The following is an 18,464-nucleotide window of genomic DNA, read 5'->3' as shown; positions in this document are numbered from 1 at the left end:
TGCAATCAATGAGCTTTTAACACGTCACTTACAAGTACCTCATATTTAAATTTCTGTCTCTGGCTGTTTTGGGGCAGTCTGTTATAGCTTCAGCATTACAGGTCTCAAAACTACCGTCTTGCAGGGGACAGAAAAATGGCTACTAACATACCCCCCCCAAACCAAAATAAACAAACAAAACCCAAAATAAACAAAGAAACCCAGCAACAAAAGGCTTTTAAAATTCTCACTGTTGCTTTTATAATCACCAGTATTGGTTAAAGTTGGGCAGCACATCAGATCCATAGCACTGAATGATCATTAACAGGGAATATCCTGGGTTCTCAGTTGCCGCCAGCATCTCTCTGTGGGTACCTCGGAGCTGGAATGGTCCCACAGTTCCCTTTTGGGGATGCAGTACAGAGCCCTGTGCCATCAGCTTGGTGCCTCCCTCCATGTTCTCCATCCGCAGGGGCCACGGGCAGCCACGGTGACAGGCAGCATCCCAGCTCTGCCTAGAGCAACATCCTCTGCAACGATGTGTCATGAGCTTCAGAATCAACACTCCTAGTTTGGCTGAGGTTATGTTGCCAACATCAACACATTCTGACCCAAACAGCAGCTTAACTTGAACACTGGTATCTGAGCAGTACACTCCCCTATCTCAAGGGCAGCATCGTTCGGCTGCCGGAGCCCCAAACCCTGCCGTCATTCCAGAGTGGGGACGGGACAGTTTCAGCATGGAGGTCTGGCTGGAAGCTGCCCTCCACCCCACAGCCCTCAGTGTCGCTGCTGCCGGCTGACACGATGGATGGATTTGACTGAAGGTAGCCAAACTGTCACTCAGGAGGTGCCCCCTCGGTACCTCTTCTGGCTGGATCTACTGGAGGGTGGGCTTGCCTGAGCCGCTTCTGTCAAGGATTTCAAAGGGAACAAGCAGCTGAATGCGGATCTGACAGCTCGGCCGAATTAGGGCTATTTGCATGCTAATTTCCACCGTGCTTAACTCACTGGCAGACCTAGAGCGAGAGGCAGCCTCTGCATGTTTGGAACAATGCTTGACTGATCTAGCTGCGTTAACGAGCAAATTATGGTAATTTTGTTATTACTAATGCATAGAAATTTCCAAAGAGTGGAGCAATACAATATGTTTTCTCTCCTCCTCCTCCTCACTCCTAAATACAGACCCCTTTGTTTATACACACTTCGCCCTGCTTACTTATGTTTAGATATGCAGAGTGCATTACCTCGACAGGAGGCAGAAATTAGGGACAGAGCAGAGGGAGCCGGCAGAGCAGAGGGGTCCAGCTTTGCCATACATGGAGCACTGGGGACCACATCATCAGCTGGGATAAAGAGCAGAGAGCCTAACTGACCCCTGGTGAGGCTCAGCTCTGCAAGGGAAAGGTGGATCAGCAGATCCAAAGGCTGTTGGTTTTCCAGCATTTCACCTTCTTGTCCTCTCCAGTATAATTTCTAAATCAATTCAATGAAATAATATCTGACAACATCATATTGAAAACAATATAAATTTTATCTATATTCTGTGCAAGCATGGTAATTACATTCCTGAGAGAAGAAAACCAAAATGTTTCTCCAGGCTTCCAAGATGCGGGCAGACCCTCATTCAAAATGTACACGAGCAGTGGATAAATGCATACCATTTACTTAACTGCTTCATTATTAATTAGGGGAATCATTTGTCAGCTGATTTGCAATCTGGAATTGCCCCAAGATATTTGTGACGGCACATCATATGCTACATCATATGTAATGAAATTTCTCCAGGATTTGTCTTCTAAGACTACGGAAGGGTGGGGCAGCCCCAAACTTGGGGGGAAAACGCAGAAAATTTACTTAACCAGAGAAGGCCAGATGTCAGTACTTCTGTCCTTTGGTAGCAGCTCTTCTGGTGGTGGTGGTGAAGCTTTGGGTGCTTTTGTGTGCATCTGCAGAGCGTGAAGGTGGTTTTGAGGCACAGTGGGGGATGTTTGGGTTTGAGCTGTTTGAGCTATTTGAGCTGCCAGAAGTGGCAATGTCAGCACAAGTGCGGTTAAACCCAATCAGAGATATCATCCCCACCACAACAGCAGCATGAAGCAGACGGCAAACTTGGGACCTCCAGGTTCTGAGGAGGTAACTTGCAAACTTTCTGCTTCACTAAAGAATTGTTAAGGTTTATTCCTCATTTGCTTTAGGTCCTTCTAGCATAAAGGGCCTGACTGGCTGTCAGTCATGCTGACTGGCCACAACAGCGTCACTGTCCAAATAACCAAGCAGTTTCAGTATTATGCTGTAGGTAAGAGGAGGACCTGGTTCACCAATGTCCTATGACATACTGCAATTTGCTTTCTCTGCCCCTGGTTTTAGGCATTTTACCTCTCAGCTGCCTCTCTTTTACTGCCACGTCAGGAGATTACAACACACTATTGCAAAACTTAGGCAAAGGTAGAGCCCGAACAAAAAACACAAACACATGAAATAACTATCAGTAAAGTCTTCAGCATGGTAGGGGGGACCAAACCCCACCAACACCTACAGATTGGATCCTGATAGTCCCACATCTGAACAGGCTGCCTCCTGAACCCTCCGTAACACGAGGCTGGCATTCTGGCCCCCTGTGCCCCTTGCTGCAGGCTAGATGCCAGTGAGCTGAGAGAGGGTGCTATCCCTTGCAGGCTCAGGTGTGAGAAACAGCCCCAACAGGAAGAGGTCACACAACCTCACTGTTCCTCTGCATCAATACCTGCCAGCCACAATTAAAAAATATGTTTGAAAACCATGTGTTTTGTTTCACAACATCTTCTCCTTCCCCTTCACACATAAGAATGAGCATCTTCTCCAGATAAAAGACTGCTAATGACAACGTTGCTATTTTTTATACCTTTCTTTTTAAAGCCCAGTTTTGAATGTCACTGTTTTCAGATCCCTTTAGTCAGGTAATTGCACATAGACTTCTTATAAAGGAAATTCATTTGTTCAGGGTCACTGCATGGTTTTTCATTAAAAACAAATTACCGGTGCTCAGAAAGGACATCTGGGTTTCGAGAGTCCCAATAATGACTATATTTTCAGCATCACTATTCCGGACAGTCTACCCTTTCCTGTCACTGGGCATGCAGGGCCCAGCAGGAGAGGAGGGGATGGGGTGAACGGCAGCCCCAGGGAGGGGAGAAGGGGAGGCAGACTGGGGGTTCCAACCCTGGAGATGGGATGAGGGAATGGGAATGAGAAACAGAAGGACAGCAGGCTCTGCTGTCCCAGAACTTTTAACACAAGAATGGGAATAAGTATTTCAGTGAATTATTATGGCTACTTGAATATGACCTTTGTCCAGCTCAGCTGCAGCATCAGGAGCATGATGATGAGGGCATGCGCATGCTGAAACTGGATACAGGCATAGTTTGTTCAAGCCCTGTCTCAGCAATGAAACTGCTGCAAGCCACTCTGCCCCAGTCCCATTAGGACCCAAAAGAGACACAGCTCCTGGAATAGTCATCGGAGTAGGCATGCATGCTGTAGCTCCAGCACCACTCCTCCTGTCTTCCCTTCTGTCCCCTTGCTGATGACCACCATCTGCCCCACACATGAGAGGACACAAACCTTCAGATACCTCTCAGGAATAGACCCACAGGTACAAGTAGTGATCTGTGAAGACAGACCCGACCCAGTGCTGGAAACAGGCTGATTGTGTGTGAAGCAACAGAGGACCAAGAAAAGATGCCAGGCAAGCAGCACTGGTCCCTGTCCTCATGCCAGCCGCAGAGCCCATGTCGAGGAGGAGCAGAGCTGGAGAGAAGGTCCAGCCTCCCAGAGGTGAGAGAAATATGGTAAAAGTGTGCTCTCCGTGACCAGCCAACGGCCACTCCAGCAGCTGCCCCTCTTTTCAAACACTTCACCCCAGGAAAGGGCTCTGAGTCACTCACATGGGCCAGGGAGTAAAATTCCTGCAAATCTTGCATTTCCCACTGTGTGCTCCCAGCCAGCTGATGCTCTGCTCCCAAACCCATATGTGAGGCAGTCAAGAGAACAGAGGGAGCAACAGCTGCAAGCAGAAGAGAGCACTGTCTCCATCTGAAGAAGCAAACAGCCCTGGGACTGCCTCTTTGGAACAGATCAAGCACAGCCGGATGGTACCAGGTTCCAGGCTGCAAGTACAGGATGGGATGGAGAAGAGTTTGCTCCTGCCTGCTCTTCTCCAGAGACAAAGTAAAGGCTGCTGGGAAAACACTGCTCCATATTTCCAAAGTGACAGCACATTACGGGCACAGTCATGGTGTGAACAAATAGTAACAACAGTACCAAATTACTGGGGATAATTTCTGCATAGAGCATCTCATTAACCTGTGGGATCCTGTGCCCTGAGGTGGGCACAAATCTAGAAGGAATCAACAGTCAATTAAAGCTCTAATCAGATGAGAATATACAGAGAGATGCACTAGACAAAATGAACATTTACAAGGAATATAAACTCTCATTCTTCAAGGCATCAGACACCAGACAATGAGGGCTAAAAAGAAGTGTTCACTCTGTGCAAGCTGCTGCAGGCACTGCTGTGTCCCCTGCCCCAGGTGAGGTTGGTGGTTGTTCCTGGGACCCTGTGGTTTCCCATGAATGATGCCACACAAATTAGATAGGATACCAAGCCAAGGGCTGGAAGCAGGCAACACTGGAGGCTGCTGAAGGGTGAGACCATAGTCATGGATTGGGGGAGGAACACAGAATGTGATTTCTCCTGGTCCCTTGTGTAGACATTAGGACCTTCCTTGTGACAGGGAAGCTGTCCACAGGGCTCCCTCTGGCCTCAAAGGGAGATTCATGGCTCTGTCTTTTAATGGTGACTGGGGTCTAGAGCAGAGCTGTCTCATCTGCATGGACTGTTGGCATCACTTCTTTTCCAGAGAGGGACCTGTTCTTTCCCTGTTAACAGCTTATTGACTACAACTGTGCTCACAGCATCAGGCAGAAGCATACAAATTTCTGCAGCACATTTCCAGTAGTGCCTTAATCAAAACTTTGAGTAATGGGATAACAGGGCTTTTCAGGATGGAAAAGTCTTCAGGTAGTCTCAAGACCCTTCTTACAGCAGGATCAGCAGTAAGACCAGGCCAGAAGGCTCACGGCTTCACCCAGGCTGGCCTTGAAACCCTCAAGGATGGAGACTGCACAGCCCCTCTGAGAGACCTCTTGGGGGAAAAGTTTGGAGATTTTTCTCATACCCAGTTTGCATATTGCTTGTTCTGACTTGGGTCCATTGTTTTTTTGTGCTGGGGGGCCCAAAACAGAACTGTTCTCATTGTGAGTCTACAAATTCCAAATGAGGGGGATAATTCCTTCCCTCCAGCTCCTGCCCAGAATGCTGTTGCCGTGAGCACCGCCAGTGCACACGGCAAACCAATGCTCAGCTTCCAGTCTGCTGCGTGCCTGGAGTCCTTTCAGCAGCCAAACAGTCCTCAGCCCTTTTTGTTGCAAAGTGCTGCTTTCCTCTGTGCAAGATTTTTTGTTTGCCCTTGTTAAGTTTCACACATCCCCAGTCTGCCTTGGTGACTGTAGCAGGGAGATTGCTGAAACTGAAACCAGTACACCACTGAAAGTTCAACAAAACAATATTTATTACAAAGAAGCAGCCAACAAAACAAGAAGCCAAGAGACAGGAAAGAGAAGGGAAACAAGCCCCCAGGACAACCCCTCACTCACTCAGGCATTATTTATGAGGTTGTCTTACCGACCGCAGAATTCCCCATAGCACAGGCTGCATGCCTGGAGTGTTGGCAGGCTCACAGGATGGCAGGCGGCCCTGCAGAGGTAACATTGTCCTCCCTGGGAAGTTTGAATCCGCTCCCAGCAAGAGCTCTCTACTTTTTATACAATTAACCTATGACATCTACCTGGGCAGGTGTGGCCAGCACCGCCCAGCCAGAGGCCTTTGGTCCCTCCCCCCCTCATGTCAGTGGTGCCCCTTTTACGCATGCGTGTGTACACTGGAATTTGCCTGCACCTACGTGCTGTGCCTCAGGGGGTCTTTTCTAAATTAGCCTGGGGGCTTACTTCATCACACTCCTCTTCACTTTCTTCTTCAAATGCCCTTGGAGGGCCATTGGCCAATAGCGAGGCCCCAATTAATTTCAGTTTATACAAAATGCTTCCTTCAAGGACGGAGTTCTCATTTATCAGTGCTTGTTTTCACATAATTTGGCAGGAAAAGAACAGACTCTCAAAGGTGGCTGGGCCAAAACACAGACCAAGAATAGCAGCATCTAATTAAGCACAAATACAGTGCCTCCATGTTACCACTCTGCTCCGGAGCCTACTGGTGGCATCACACCATTTGGCATCATCTGAACACCTGACAAACTGTGTTCTTTCCCGGTTGTAGATGAAGGTGCTAACCCAGACATATCACCGGCCAAGCACTGCAGTTCCATGCCTGGCACCAGCACCCAGCTGGAATGTGACACTTGCCAACATCTCCAAGTTTGACCGCCTAGCCAGTAGTTTACCCACCTATCTGCCCATCTGTCCTCACCGTGGCATTTCACTTGTGCCCTGAGACATCAGAGCACTACGGGGTGCTGGGAGAGCTCCTTTCCAGTTAACTCTAAAGGGTGACAGCCATCAAAAGGCAGGAGAAGGGAGAAGGACCAGTGACCTTCAGAGAGAACGCATTCATGGGAGCCTTGAGCCATGCTAGCTCTCAGTTCCTAAAGCTCTGGGCTGAAATCAAAGCCATGTGTTTTTTTTTTTTTATTCCTTTAGAGAAAAGTATTTGAATAGTTTATTGTCTGCCATGGCAGACATTCGCAAGCCACATAGAAATGGAAATTCCCTGTTGATATGGGAATATGTTGATATTCCCTGGTTTTGCAGGAAAGGGAGGAAGGAGATGTGAAATCGTAGAGCACGTGTTTGAACAAGGCACGGAGATGCAGCAGAGACAGGCTCCTATGTGCATTCTTGCCTGTATGAGAGACAGGGAAGGACCTGGGTCTGGCAGGGGACAACACTGCTCCTGTTGGGATGAGCAGTGTGGCAGCTGGTGAAGAGATAAGCACAGAGCACAAAGCTGAATCCACACAGCTTGCAAATGCTGTCTCCAGCTGAAGCAGAAGCCAGAGGGTCTCCCCTACCCCACAGGCAGCTATAGACACCAGAAAGTGGGAGATGAACACCTGCAGTGTGCTGAGGGCCAGGTTTACTCACAGCAGCAGAAGCAATGGCAGCAGCAACAAGCATGCAACAGAACACTGCCTATGTCTTATGATGTATACGTTTCTCCCATGTCTCTAAGCACTTAACTCACACAATTGCTTAATTATGAGCAGAAATTCATGGCTTATGATTAAAAATCTTATCAAGGAAGGAGATTTCTAGCAGAGGCTCGAAAAATGAGTACAAGGCAGACGCAAGTCGTGAGATGAATCCCTGAGAGCTGGCACAACAAGCATGTGCCCATGCTCGGTCATGGCATTTGGCCATTTCGGAACAAGTAGGGATGTGCCAATGGCACCAGACCGGGTCTGTCACCTGCCTTACCATCAGCCCCTTGGGGACTGCAGTGTTTTCTCTAGCAAGGCTCTGAGAGTGATCCTGCAAAGGACAGAAGTCAAAGAAGAATTGAGAAGGCATTTTGAATGCTAGTTAGCAAATTCTCACTTAAATGAGATGGAGAACCTACAGGAATTGCAGCTGACCTTCACACTAGCTGGAGCAGAAGGTTGTTATTAAAGGAACCAGTGAGAGGAACAGTGCAGTTATTCAATATAATGGGTCACAGAAGCCTATATGTAGTTAAAAATAAAATCTATTACCTGGGAAAATCAGCTCAGATGACTCTACATCACCAAAGCACACTCCTCGGGCTGAGCACCACCAAGCCCCACGTCCTGCAGCTTCGCCATCCCACCCTGGCAGCTGCTCCCAAACAGCTGGTAACTCCCCAGAAAAGACAAAAGAGCAAGTACTCCCACTGCTGTGTCCCAATCATTGCTTGCTGCCAGCCCTGGATGTCACCATCCTACTTTAGATTGTGCACAGATCTGCAGCTGGGTGACACCAACGATGTGACCAACCTGCAGATCCTGCTCTGCCCACCCCAGATACCTGCACAACCCCACCTCCTGATGCCATACAGGCAAGCAGTGGCCACCAGCCGGCTCATGCCACCTGCATTTCTCACTGTAAGGTTCCAAAAGGGGAAGGAAATTACAGAAATACAGTGTCCTGGGAACAACTCAGTGCCCCCAGGACTCGAGGTTGCACACAAGAATGCTGAGACACATCCAGCCCCCAGGGCAAGTGACCTCACCTCTGAGGCAGCAGAGAGGGACACAGTGTGTTGGGAGAAAACAGGTGGGTTAGAGCAAAGCCTGAATCAGATGGGAAGAGCCTGGCATGGCCCAACATGGAACAATCTTCATGGTCCACAGAAGGGAGGCTGGAAGCTCCTTCAATATCCCAGTGCCAATGCCTTACTTTGGCACTCTGCAGGCTGCATGACCTCCTGTGCTAGGGAGCCTGGTCCTACTTTACTCAGGAACACTCCACACCCCCTTTCCCTTTCAGCATTATGGCTTCTGCTTCATGCTCGCCTCAGCACAGAACATCCACAGAAAGCCTCCGTCCTGAAATGCTATTTTCTTTCCTTTTATTTTTTCTTACCCTCCCTCTTCTGAAGACTCACCAGGCACCATTCCTGTCAGCGCTGGAGTGGAGTAGCTGCCCTGTCCAGCAGGAGGGACATGAGGAGGGTATCCTGGGAGGGTTGTGCTTGCCAGCTCACGACCTGAGGAATCAAACCAACAAATCACCACGTGAGCATTGCGGCAAGCGGACATGGTTTTACATCTCCCCAAGCACCCAGAACACAGCCATGCATTTGTCATCACGACTCTGTGAGGACCAGCATGGGATTTCCAGGCTGGCAGGGAGGGCAGGCACAGTTTTGTTTTCTCTATAAGCTGCCACAAAGCTCCAATGAAGTGAGAGACGGGAAGGGGAAGAGCAGAGCTCTGCAGGGAGACTAATGCACCCGATTGAACTCTGGCTGCTTGGCCCTATTCCCAAATTCCTCCAAAGCTTAGATTTGTAAAGTCAGAAACTGTGAAATGGCAAATAACACTGATCTTAAAGACACTTTCTCAGAAAACTCTCTAGAAAATCACAGTGCACAGGCTAAGGATGTTTGCTATCTAAATACAATGGAGGATGCCACTCATTAAAGCAGTTAAAAAAAACAAAAAAGGACAAACACAAGACCTTAAGACAGGAAAGTGGTTTAAAATACAGCTTGCTGTGGTGCCAGAAGAGTCGTCAGATTCCCAAACACAGTCTTATGCAATGCTCTTTCCTTAAGCTGCAGAAACATGATTTTTTAAATCAAGTACCCACAGGTCTTCCATAGAAATAACCCCACAAAAGCAAGCAGTGGAGGTGTTCTCCATCTCCCTCTGCCCCTGGACCTGTCTTCCTTCCTGCCCTCCCAGAAACAGCTCCCAGCACCTCACGGGACATGGCACTGCGGGCAGAATAAACACAGGAGGTCAGACAGTGTGGCTCGCGCAGCACCTCAGAAGTGACGCCTCAATCCTGCCTGGATCCTGGTCCCATATGACAGTCACTGGATAGTCACCATCTCTTCAGGCTGCTACAGTGGAATTTCAGGGAAACTGGCAACGGCAGTAGCCAAAAGTGACCCTCCATTAGAAATTGATACTCCGTGATCTCACCAGGTAGGATCCATCCCTTGTCCCAGAGGGACTCCTGGAGCTCACTCATGGTCTTCTGGACTCCCACAGCATCCTTGGGCAGACCACTTACCCAGAGATTAGTGGCCTTCAAGACACACTCAGGTGCCTGGTAGCATTAAACCTGCAGCATCACAGCTGGGCCAGCAGTTGGACGCAGGCCCTGCAATCCCTTCCCAGTGTGAGTATCACACAAGTTGCTCAGGGCGTCGCTCTCGTATGGGGACCTGTCCCATCAGTCCACCACCCCCGCACTTCCAGGGCCTCCAGGATTGCCGAGTGGCTCCTCCAAGGATGAGGGGAATGAGACGACCCTCACAGCCAAACCATAGTTCAGGAGCAGAGACACTGCATGGGTGCTGAGCTCTGAAAATCTGAGCGTGCATCTCAGGCAAGGGACCCTGCATGCAGACAGCTCTTGGCCCAAAGGATGAGCCCCTGCTGTTTCAGCCTCTACAGGTCAGGAACCACTCTGGTTCCACCTAGCTCCAAGATCCTGGTGGCTGAAAACAGCCCATAAGCTGGGCAAAAATCACAGGGAGTGCAGGTTCCTTCATCAAAATGTAGCATGTTGGATCAGGAAGAAAAGTAATGTGGTTTTGTTGATTTTACCACCACTGACAAGAAGAAATGCACAGATTCTGGTTTTCACACTGCTTTCTGCAGGCACTTGTTTTTATGTCAGTGAACTTTTTTCAAGTCTGTAGAGCTTGAAGAGGTTGAAACTGAATGTTTTCCCAAAAGCCAAAACCTTTTTTTTTAAACTTTTTAGATTGGCAGTGATTTTGAGGCACAATTTCATTTTGAGCTGATCTTTCTTTTTTTCCTATATCTTTCTAAGAAATGAGACGTCCTTTGATAAGAGAAAAGTACGTGAGTTATTGCAAATTGCAGCTTACAATCCCTGGGCCATGTCCATGAAGGCCACTTCCCCCCTGCCCTCTGATAAAGGGGTCTGTGCCAAAACTCTAGCATCGCTGCAGTGATCTCTCAGCACATGCCCCACTTTACTAAGCACTCTGCATCCACAAATTGGGATGCACACTGTTTCTCTCAGGCCCTTCCTACAGAATATTTATGGTGCATTCACATTCTGAAAGAATTTAAGTTTCAAAACAATTTATTAATTTGCTCTCCAGTTCTAGGGAGAAGTCAGATCCCTCATGGAATGGCATCATGAATTCTAATTATTCAATGCAGGGAGAAAATGGCTCTTTCAGATTAAAATGTTCTCCCCTCATCACTGCCCTGCTTCCTTCTCTCCAACATAAAATTAAATTCTGATTGTGTCATCTCTGCAGCCTGGAGAAGACAAAGGTATTTGCTATCTACTTAAATTAAGTCACAGAAGGTAAATTCAGACCCAGTGCTGGCAGGGACTCAGTTAAGAACTGTCCCTAATGCAGACAAACACCTCACAGCCTGACTGCTGCCATCCAGGAGCCCTCCATAGACTCAGGAGTGACACCGTGGCTCTTCCCTTCCTCAGCAGTGTGGTGTTGCTGCACAATGGCACGACGCCTCTTGTCCCAAAGGTGCCTTGGCCTGTGAGTGAGCTCTCCTTCCGGAACTGCTCCACACTGACTACTCCCCACTCCTCACTTTCCAACAGCTATTAAGAAAAACTTGCAATTTATTTCAATATTTTGAAATACTACAAATTTTCCACTTTCTCCAAAGCCACTGTCACAATCAGCACAGTTAGCATCATTGTCAAGGGCACCGAGCAATACAACCGCAGTTGGTGACAGCATGAAGAGCAAGACCTCTGGTCTTTCATGAATCAAGGAAACACCACTTATAGTGTATTCCACAGGTTTGGCTGGTTTCCACTACATCCCATTTCCAAATTAAATGTTCTGTCATCAGCCGACAAATCTTTCCCCACAGCCAGGGCTCAGGCAGCGCCTTGGGGGGCTGGTCAAACGTGACCAATGGCATAGGTGCAAGTGCTCAATCCCACCTCGTCCTGTCTATTGCATCCAACGTACCCCCCCCTCCCAAAAAAAAGGTCGGAACATCCCATCTATTCCAGTACCCAACACCCTCTGATTTTTCACCCAGAGCGTGGTTGGGTACTGGAACATTGAAGTGGTCACAGCACCAAGCCTGACAGAGTTCAAGATTCATTTGGACAGTAGTCTCAGGCACATGGTGTGACTCTTGGGGATGGTCCTGCACAAGGTTAAGGGTCGGACTCTATGATCCTTGTGGCTCCCTTCCAACTCATCCAACTCATCCAACTCCCTTCCAACTCATCTGTCATTCTATGAGATTTTTCCCCAATATTGTCAAGCTTCAATTGCACTGAAATAATTGATTTAAGAGAAAAACACTAATCCACCAGGCACAAAGAGAGAGTAAGAAGTAGTCTCTGCCCCAAGGTGTTCTGTTCCTGCCCTATCCATTCAGGCAAAACAGCCAAGAGGAACGGAACACCTACATGTTACCAGTGGGGCACACAGACATAGAGAGCAAGGTCCTTCAAGACACATCTTGCTCCTAAATGTTTTTATTCTAAACTTTTTGGAGGTTATTTTGGATGCCTAAAGTTGGAGATGGGGCAGAGTTGCCCCCTTGCCTCACTGGGCTGGTGTTGTGCAGGACAGAGCAAATCAGATGGCAGGTCCAGCCTACAGAGAGGCTCAAATGGAGCAGAGAACAGGATTTTCCAAGATAAGCACCAACCTCTTTCCAACAGCCTCTGACAACACTATTAAGCACCAACTACCAAAATATCTTGCTGAGTCTTGCCCGGAGTGGCCTCCCCATTGAGAAGCTGGTAGCCCCAGCAGTACCAGTACCTTCAGTGGTACCTGCTGACCTGAGACTGGCACACCTCCACGATAGAGAGAGCACACAGCAGCTCTGGTGCTCATGCAGCCTGGACCCTGCCACCTCCTTCACCCTGCCGCCTCTTCCAGACCACCTCATCAAGCTCTTTCGCATCACTGGTGAGCACCTCCAATGGGCTCATCAGCAAGGCAGTGCTGACCCATCTCTCATTCTCCCCCAGAGGGAAAATGTCTTAGGGAGAACAGCAGCGACGGATTACTGCTGGGGGCAGTGGAGTAAATGCCTCTGCTACAAACACTCCTGCACATACACAGGCCACCATGGGCTCACTGCACAAGGCCAACAAGTTGCACATCATTTCCAGCCTTAGGCATGTCCTTGCCAGAATTCATCCCACATTACTCCAAAAACCAGAATATGACAATACTGAATAATAACAATATCAACAGTCTAGGGGACTGGATGTCATGTCACATGTCAATGGACTTGGTTCTGTAAACAGAAGATAGTCAACAAATGTCCATCCCTCCATTCACCAGGAACTGGCAGCACTCACAATGAGAGCAAACTATCATTTAGTAAAGAAAGTGCAAATAAGTAATTTTCTTCCATAAGTGAAATTTTGCCACTAGCTGCAGAAGAGCTTAGCATCACCCCCTGAGCAGATGTGGCAAGCAGTGCTTGAGCATCAGCAAATGTTCCCATTGCAGGACAAGCTGGCTGGAACAGAGAGCTGCCTGTGACAGCAAAGGACTCTGCTGTCTCCAAACTGCAGTGAAAAAAAAAAAGTGGGAGCAGTTTAGAAGTATTCCTCAGTTTATCTACCTTAAAAAAAAAATAAAAAGGTGGCAAAGAGCATTTCCAAGTGTGTCTTTGTACACTACTCTGTGTAAACGTGAATCCAATTAACTTCAAATTAAACTAGTAATGAAATTATCTCATTTTGCTATCAGCTCAGCTCTCATCCATGGCAGTAATTAACCACTGGGGGTTGTCACTCCCAGAAACATGACACAAGGACTTCCCCAAGCTCAGGTGCTTCAAACCCGTGCAGAATTCATTACCCTGACAGTGTGAAAACCCTTCACTTTCAATACCACAGGGCACTAAAGCATTTTTTTTCCCTTTATCTAACAGATTGGCAGTAAGAGTATGAAAGAAATGAGCCCACTGGACACGTAATTAATTACAGTAAAGGATACATCAGAAAATGTAGGGGGTTCAGGTGGTGGGAGGGGGCTTACAAAGCCCTTTTGCTGCTGTCTCAGAGACACCCTCTGCAATGGTGGGGCTGCTGATTTTGCTCTTGGAGATGCACCATGGTCTGCATCAAGGGAAGCCACCACTTCACCTGCCACTCCATGCTCATAGCAGGTGTACAATTGCCACCAGCTCAGGAGCATGATCAAGAATGAGGCAGTGCTCTGGGTTATTAGGGTAGCCTCCCCTCTCCAGAGTCAGAGGTTCCACATCAACAAGTCAGCAATGTTGGGAAAGTCAGTCCAGTGATGCTGGTGAATCCCCCTGTGTTCCCACTGTCATTGCAAGTATCACCACAAGGCATCAGCCCATCTGAAACAGCCACCCAAGGCAGCATACACCCTCCATCTGAAACCACCCAAGGTAGCATGTACCTTACGTTGCACCCAGCACAAAGGTGCTCCAGGAGCAGAGACCAGCATCTCCCCAGCCTCCATCCCAGGCTGCCACACCCTCTCCACCCCTGCCAAAAGCATATCCTGCCCCAGACCTGCCGAGCAGCACAGAGCAGAGTTCCCCCCCCACCGCCCTGTGGCTCAACAGACAGGCTGCTCTTCATGTCTTTCCAGAAAACAATTTTAGAAATGCAGGTTTGCATTAAGAAAGCTGGAAATGAAGAGATGCTGCCACATCAGCCCACAGGATCATGCAAGAAGCTGAGCAGGTGCTTCCAGTGCCATCCCACTCAGTCTGCAGTTCTACAGCCCTTTGCCCAGCAGTCTCTGCATGAGAGGAATCCTGACACTGCCTTCATGCAGGCATGCTACAGAATGGCTGCTGCAGGGCATCAGCAAAATGGATAAACTTCTTCCAAAAGGTCACCCAGCTGGATGAACTTGGCTTTAGGTTGTGCTCCCTCTGAAATGCCTCACGTGGTCTCTAAGACCCCATATTGTAATGGGAGGAGGATGGCACCCATCCTGAGCTCTTGTTCCTGGCCCTGTCACATGGCACAGCCTTAGTCAGGTGCCTGCAAATGTCAGTGGCTAAGAAAGGGACCTGCATTGGTGCTGGTCTGCTGCCAGGACCCCTGGGGACTGCTGCCCCTAGGAGCCTGAACATGTTGCTCTCTTTATTGGTGGAAGCAGCAGCCTCCCTGCCACACTGGGCACCGGCTACCCCAGACATGAGGCAGCTGTGGAATGCTATAGCCAGGCATGAAATCGCTTAACATCCAAAAAAACAAAAACAAGTAATTGGCAGAGACATTTTTGGGGAACCACTTCATCTCTGTGCAGTAAGCCCAAATTTCCAGCCTATCTCAGTTATACCCATCACCAGAACTGACTATAACTCTGAAAAATCCAGCTTCCACTTACAAAAGCTCTTCTCTTGCCCAGTTCCAACTGTTATCCTAAAGAAAAGGTTTTGGTCAAACGTACAATTCAAAGGACCTGATGAGTTCAGTCAACTGGCTCCTGAGCCCCTTACCACCTGGGGACTAGTATGTGTCACCCATGATGTGCCCAGTTAAGTGGCACAGGGCAGTGGAGCACTGGAACCAGAGACAATCATGTCTCAAAAAAACTACCTGGTTTTATCGCGTACAAATCACTGCTCTACACCGAGCACAACAGCACCTCAGTCATTACTGCCTTGGGTCCAGAGCCACTGGGGCACATGACCAAAAGTGGCTCAGACTTTGCGTACCACCAATGCCTACAGGATGGCATCTCACCCCATTCTGCTGGGAAAGGAGATGTCACCAGCGTGGGACCCCAACACACTGAATTGCTGCTGTTAATGAATAACTCCCCTCCTGTGGTCATCTTGCTCTATTTGTGGACATCAAACCCAGTGCAGTGTGCTTACTGTGATGAGTTACCTCTCCTGCACCTAATTAGAGGCAGATAAAACAGTGGTAACACACAGATCACCTGTAATGATTTTGCTGACTCGATTATTCTTCTGACAATTAGCTCTGGCTGCCAAAGCCTCACAGGAATGTCAAAGTCTACTTCCTACAAAGCAGGTAATGTCACAGGTATGACCATGAAATCAATAATGAGGCACAGCTCTTGCAAAGGGCACCCAGGTCAGATGGAACAGCCCTTAAATTAAACATTGATAAGCAGAACACAATTATCCATCATGTTTAAGGGCCTGCGTGAAATTAGCAGCCAGGGAGTGTGAGCAGTGGGGGAAAGATTAGTGCCGGAGGTATTGAAATGCACAGTGTCCACTGTGACCGGGGCTGCAAGTGCTCATGACAGTGGCACTGTAATCTGCTATCAAAGCCATAAAATTTATATTAAGCACACTGCACTGAAACAGAGACTGCAGATGTGGGTCTATTTTTCTCATCATCTGCAAGGCAGCAGCAGATGTCCAAAGCTGCCCTTTGGAGCAAGTGTGTCTGCTACTCTTCCCATTGACACAACTTCACTTTCAAAAAAGAGGCAGGGCAAGGAAAAGAGAAAGGAAGGAAGAACAATGCTTTCTAGCAAAGCAACAATGCAGTGGAGAAGTACAGACAAATACTCCCATGTTTTCTCTGCTGAGAAATCTCTGTGATTTCTAAGCAGGAGTCCTGGAGCTAGAGTGCTCTGCGCTTGCCACCTTCTCTTCTGGACAATCTCCTTTGGCTGCTGCTGCATAAAATTCCTGTCCCTTCTTCTGTGCAGCCACAGAGCTTTTGCACTCCAGGAACAACTCAACAGTCCTGCTTCTCACATACTTTTTAGGGTTGCTAGAATGAAGTTTTTTCTGCAGAGCTGAGCTGAGCTGCACCATTATCCACCTTGATCTTTAAAGTACCCCTGGTTCTCTTCACCCTCCCATAACACATGCGAGGTTAGAATTCCCCAGCTTGACCCCTTCATTCAACGCACACATTCACACTGTATTGGAGGGGATACCTGTGTGAGGAGTAGGGAAAGATACTCTGACAACATCTCTGTAAGGACCCACCCCTACCCTGTCTTGTGTGGCTGACAATTGGCCACACATTAAAATGCATCAGCATAACGGAATCTTTCCCTGGCCCACGATAAGCAACACCTTCATGCCTCACAAAGTTTCCCTTTGTCAACACCAGCATGGGGCTAGTAGGGCCACTAGTGGTCAGGGTGGAGCCAGGCTTGGCTTGGCTAGGTCTCCAGTGCCCAGCTCCATGTGTGGAGGGATGTGGGAAAGTGCGGGGATGGGGGAAAGTGTGGGCATGCGTGGGAATGCATGACAGAATGATAGAGAGCATCTCACTACACTCCAGATACACACTACCACAATCCCATCTCTGGTGTTTCATCTATCAGGGGGCACAGAGAGGAAGGGAGGGCAGATGGAGGTGAGTATGAGGATGATGAGATTTTATGGGAAGATACATGGTGGTCTGGATCTGTTGAATCCCTTCTGTGGAGCCCTTCCCCTCCCACACTTGCCTGGAGAACAGAAGACGAGCAACAGGTCATAAGCAGCATGGGACACACGGCTGCGGCTGGAGCAGCGCCCTGCAGGAGAGGGTCCTCTGGGGAGCTGGGTCTGCCTGGCATAGCCCACAAATCCCACGCAGGTGCTTGTCTCTGCACTGCTCCTGCGTGTCTAAACCCTGGGAACACCTCTGTTAACAAGGAGCACAGTGCCCCCGAAAGGAGGGGACAAACAGGCACAACAGAGCATCTTCAGGCACACAGTGAGGAGGAGGTAGCAGACCACAGACTTCAGGTTCACCTTTATATTACTGTATAAAGCAAGGATATTTTTAAATGAAACCTTTACGTTAGAGACAGAAACGCTCCCAGAAAATTCGAAGGGTGGAACCCTGGATTATGCAAGTAGAGAACTGTTCATCTGTGCATTTTAACTCTTAAACTGAGAGTTTATGTGAAAAGTTCTGAAGATGCTAGAATATTTGATTTTCCTTTAAAAAAAATTTCAAATCTCATTTTGAAGTTTAGGATTACTTTTCTATGTAAAATGTAATGTACTGAAGACAGATACAAAATGTGTCCCAAACAAAACCAAGAAGTGCACACTGCTCTGGGCCAGTTTTACCTTGTTTAGTAACTTCAATTGTTAAAATTTCTTCAGATCTGGGAGGTTTGGGTGGGGTTTTTTGTTTGTTTGTTTGTTTTTAATAGGAAACAGACCTGAACAAAGTAAAAATATTGAATATTTTCACAGGGCAGGAAAACCTATTCTCCTCTGTTTTAGTTTCAAGTATGGCTCAGCACACGGTGGCAGCCATTGGATCTGCAGGGCCTTGCCACAGCCAAAAGGGAGGCTGGACCCTCAGAGGGTCCAGCACACACCCTGTGTGTGCTCAGCCAGAGATGGTGCCCACAAAAAGGGCTATGGTGGCCCAAGGACCCAACAGCCCAAGCTTGGATAAGGCCCCACTGACTCCTGGTCCAAGGCTCGGTCCCTCCACCAGTGTGGTGGAGAAGAGCCTCCCCAGACACCAGGCTTCAGGAGCAGGGGAAGGCAGCTTGTCCTGGCCTTGACAGGATGGGATCTGCTGATGGTCAAAATGAGATCTCAAAAATGAGACTCCAGTTCCATACCACTGAAATGGAGAGTTTTAACTGAAATTCAGCTGGTTTCAGGTCTGCTGACACCTTCTCTGGAAAGCAGCCCGAAATTGGCTCCTCTCCCCATTTATATTTCCGTGGCTCACAATGCAAGGTAGGAAGAGCCAAAATTGAGACAGTTAGCATGTGGGAACTGATGAAGCAGCATGAGGGAAGC

General features: G+C 48.3%; 1 protein-coding gene across 2 annotated transcripts in view; it reads right to left on the bottom strand.

Annotated features, from left to right (window-relative positions):
- PAX5 (paired box 5) overlaps positions 1 to 18,464 on the bottom strand; it is a 127,979-nt gene that overhangs the window by 26,374 nt on the left and 83,141 nt on the right. For both annotated transcript variants that reach the window (XM_039381688.1, XM_027723365.2), the window contains exon 8: positions 8,660 to 8,761. In XM_039381688.1, the coding sequence (XP_039237622.1) occupies positions 8,660 to 8,761 (102 nt within the window). The remainder of the gene's footprint in view (positions 1 to 8,659; positions 8,762 to 18,464) is intronic.

The sequence above is a fragment of the Pipra filicauda genome, unplaced genomic scaffold, assembly GCF_003945595.2.
Source record: "Pipra filicauda isolate LSUMZ 115617 unplaced genomic scaffold, ASM394559v2 scaffold236_size1216567_pilon, whole genome shotgun sequence".
Classification (NCBI taxonomy): Eukaryota; Metazoa; Chordata; class Aves; order Passeriformes; family Pipridae; genus Pipra; species Pipra filicauda.
The sequence above is the reverse complement of the archived record's forward strand: the minus strand, read 5'-3'. Positions and strand labels throughout refer to the sequence as shown.